The 2812-nt window shown below is 49.6% G+C and overlaps 1 protein-coding gene across 1 annotated transcript in view; it reads right to left on the minus strand.

Moving 5' to 3' along the window:
• Positions 1-393: 393 nt before the first annotated feature.
• The window catches only part of LOC105527542 (butyrophilin subfamily 2 member A2-like), a 6796-nt gene continuing 4377 nt past the window's right edge, over positions 394-2812 (minus strand). The window contains 3 exon segments of the mRNA XM_011963889.1: positions 394-1929; positions 1931-2017; positions 2073-2645. Of these exon segments, the coding sequence (XP_011819279.1) occupies positions 1425-1929; positions 1931-2017; positions 2073-2645 (1165 nt within the window). The 3' untranslated portion in view covers positions 394-1424.

The following is a 2812-nucleotide window of genomic DNA, read 5'->3' on the forward strand; positions in this document are numbered from 1 at the left end:
CAGTGAACATAGTACTGAATAGGTGGTTTTTCAACACTTGCCCTCCTCCCAACCTCCTCCTTTTTGAAGTCCCCAGTTTCTGTTGTTTCCATCTGTAAAGGATTTTTTTTTTTTTGTGACAGAGTCTCACTCTGTTGCCCAGGCTGGAGTGCAGTGGCACAATCTCAGCTCACTGCAACCTCCGTCTCCTGGGTTCAAACAATTCTCATGCCTCAGCCTCCTGAGTAGTTGAGATTACAGGTGTGCACCACCACGGTTGGCTAATTTTTGCATTTTTAGTAGAGACAGGGTTTTGCCTTATTGGCCAGGCTGGTCTTGAACTCCTGACCTCAGGTAATCCACCCTTCTTGGTCACCATGCCTGGCCTTCATCTGTAAGGGATTTTCTTTTTTCCACACTTCTTGTTCTTTTATTTGGACACAATAGATTGCTTTTTCACAGAACATCCTATTTATACTAACCTATAATTGATTTATTCATGCTATTTTAACATGAATTAAAAGATAGCATTTTAAATTTTTGTTTCAATGTCAAATGCCATAAATATTAACAAATATTAGCCCAAATAAACAAAAGCTCTTTAAGGTCCTCAATAATTCTAAGTGTCTAAAGATATAATTAGATCAGGAAGTTTGAAGCCACTGGTGTCCCCACTGAACCTGAATGCTGACGTAGACCAGGTCCAGTACTGCCCTGCTCGACCAGGACCTCAAACCTCAACCACACTCAGGGGCTAAGTACTGACTCCTTGCTTATTGAAGGGACACATGAGGCAATCCACATCCACATGAGTCCATGTTCTTCATTCATCTTCATCCCAGGTCCAGGCCTGTGGGTGTATGCTGTGGAAATCCTGGGGCTGGGTGGAAATGAGCCATCATCTCCCAGGACCCTTTAGCTGTTATGGTGGGACTTAGCCATCCTTACAACCTTGGTGCCTTCCAGCTCTCTGGTTCCACTTCCTCTATCTCTGACCTGCATATCTGGTTCCCTCTACCCTCTGGTGGTCCTCTGGATTCCTCTCTCCTCTCTCATCCTGGCGAATCCTGTTGGCCTCATTCCAAGTCCATAGCATCTGGTGCCAACTGGCATATTGGGCTCAATGTGGTCATTCTGATGTAAACAGCAGGTTCGCTGCCCAATAGCTTCTCACAATTTCCTCTTGGCTGGGAGCTATGAAACAACTAGTTCCCATGCCTGGATCCCATCCCATAATTACAAGCAAAGGAACTACTAAAGCCACAGCCTAGTGAGGAGGAGAAAACTGGGGCTGAGGGCTGCAGTGGGTGTGAAAAAGGCAGCTGGAAGATGTTCTCTTACGTGACCAGAGAGGAGGAGAGCGTGTCTTCCATTAGGAGTGTTGTGTGGTGGCTGCTGAGATGGCCAGGGCTTATCTGCATGGCTGTGAATCCAGGGAATTCATTCTACAGGCTCTGGTGGGTCCCCACTCTGTGAAGTGTCAGGCCCTCGTCAGGCACCGTGACCCCACTGGCTCCTGTGAGTGCGCGACAGATGAAGATGGGGCTGTCATCAGACCGTAACCCGAAGAAGGGCCTCACAGGCACGGAAAATGCTGAACGGGTACATGTGTAGATGTGCGATCTGTCCCTCATGTTGTAGAAGGAGACATCTCCAGCTTCATAGTCCAGGAAGACGCCCACACGGCAAAGGGATTCCTTCAAAGGAAGAATCCTATCAGGGGAGGACAGGGCCCGGTATTGGTTTCCAAACATCTCCAGGGTCCAGAAGCCATTCTGAGGAATCAGCAGGACCTCCCGTTTCCTCTCAACACTGTCTCCACAGACCCCCATCGTCCACACCATCACGTTTTCCACCTCCACCTCCCAGTCATGTTTCCCTGAGGCGAAGCTCTCCCATCCCAGGACACAAGGCTGACTGTCGAATCTCTCTGGGTTGTCAGGCAGTCTGCCTGTAGGGGCCCCGTCTCACACTTCTCCGGTCCTCTGACAGGAAGAGCTCGGGATGAGTGGTGTCTGGATCCAGGACCACATCAGCAAAGAGCAAAGGTCCATGGGCCCCGGTATCTGCTAAAGCTTGGATTCGTTAGTGCAGCATGTAAGAATGTTCTTCTCCATCGCAATTCTTCTTGAAGTTGCTGTGCAATTTCTTTTTCCTCTTGTTCAACTTCCTTTTCCTCTGACAGAATCTTTTTTTCCCTTTGAAGTTTCTTGATGCAACATATGCTCACAGCCATGAAGATGATGAAAACAGCCAGGATGACAGCCATGGACACCATCCAGGGAGATGTGGTCAGGATGGCAGCCAGGGCTACCATCCACGGAGACGTGCTGGGCATAAAGGATTCTGGAATAAAAACGACAGTTTCCTTCTCCTGGCCGAGCAGGGTGTTTTTGATAGAGCAGGATACATTCCTCGCAGACTTGTCTCTGATGATCACAGCTGTGGTGACCACGAGGAGGGCTTCTGCATCAGCGATGGAAACCTCCTTCAGGGTGAGCACGATCTCACTGTAGGGGTTCCTCCAGACTGTGAGGGGCTCTGGGTACCACCCTCCAGATACGCACTCCAGCCAAATGCTCCCATCCTCTTGGGCCTTGATTTCAATGAGGGGCTTAGAGCCAAGGCCTGCCACCACGAGGCGCAGGATGGCCTCATCACAGGACCTGCCTTCTTGGAACTAACAGCGGTAGATGCCATTCTCCTGGGCTGTGATATTGTGTACGACCAGGGCCATGCTGCCCCTGCTGATGCCTTTGCTCACAAAGGTGACTCTTCCTCGGTACTCCTCCATCTGCTCCTCTGTTCTCTCTCTCCCACCCTTATACACAAA

The sequence above is a fragment of the Colobus angolensis genome, unplaced genomic scaffold, assembly GCF_000951035.1.
Source record: "Colobus angolensis palliatus isolate OR3802 unplaced genomic scaffold, Cang.pa_1.0 Scaffold63, whole genome shotgun sequence".
Taxonomy (NCBI): Eukaryota; Metazoa; Chordata; class Mammalia; order Primates; family Cercopithecidae; genus Colobus; species Colobus angolensis.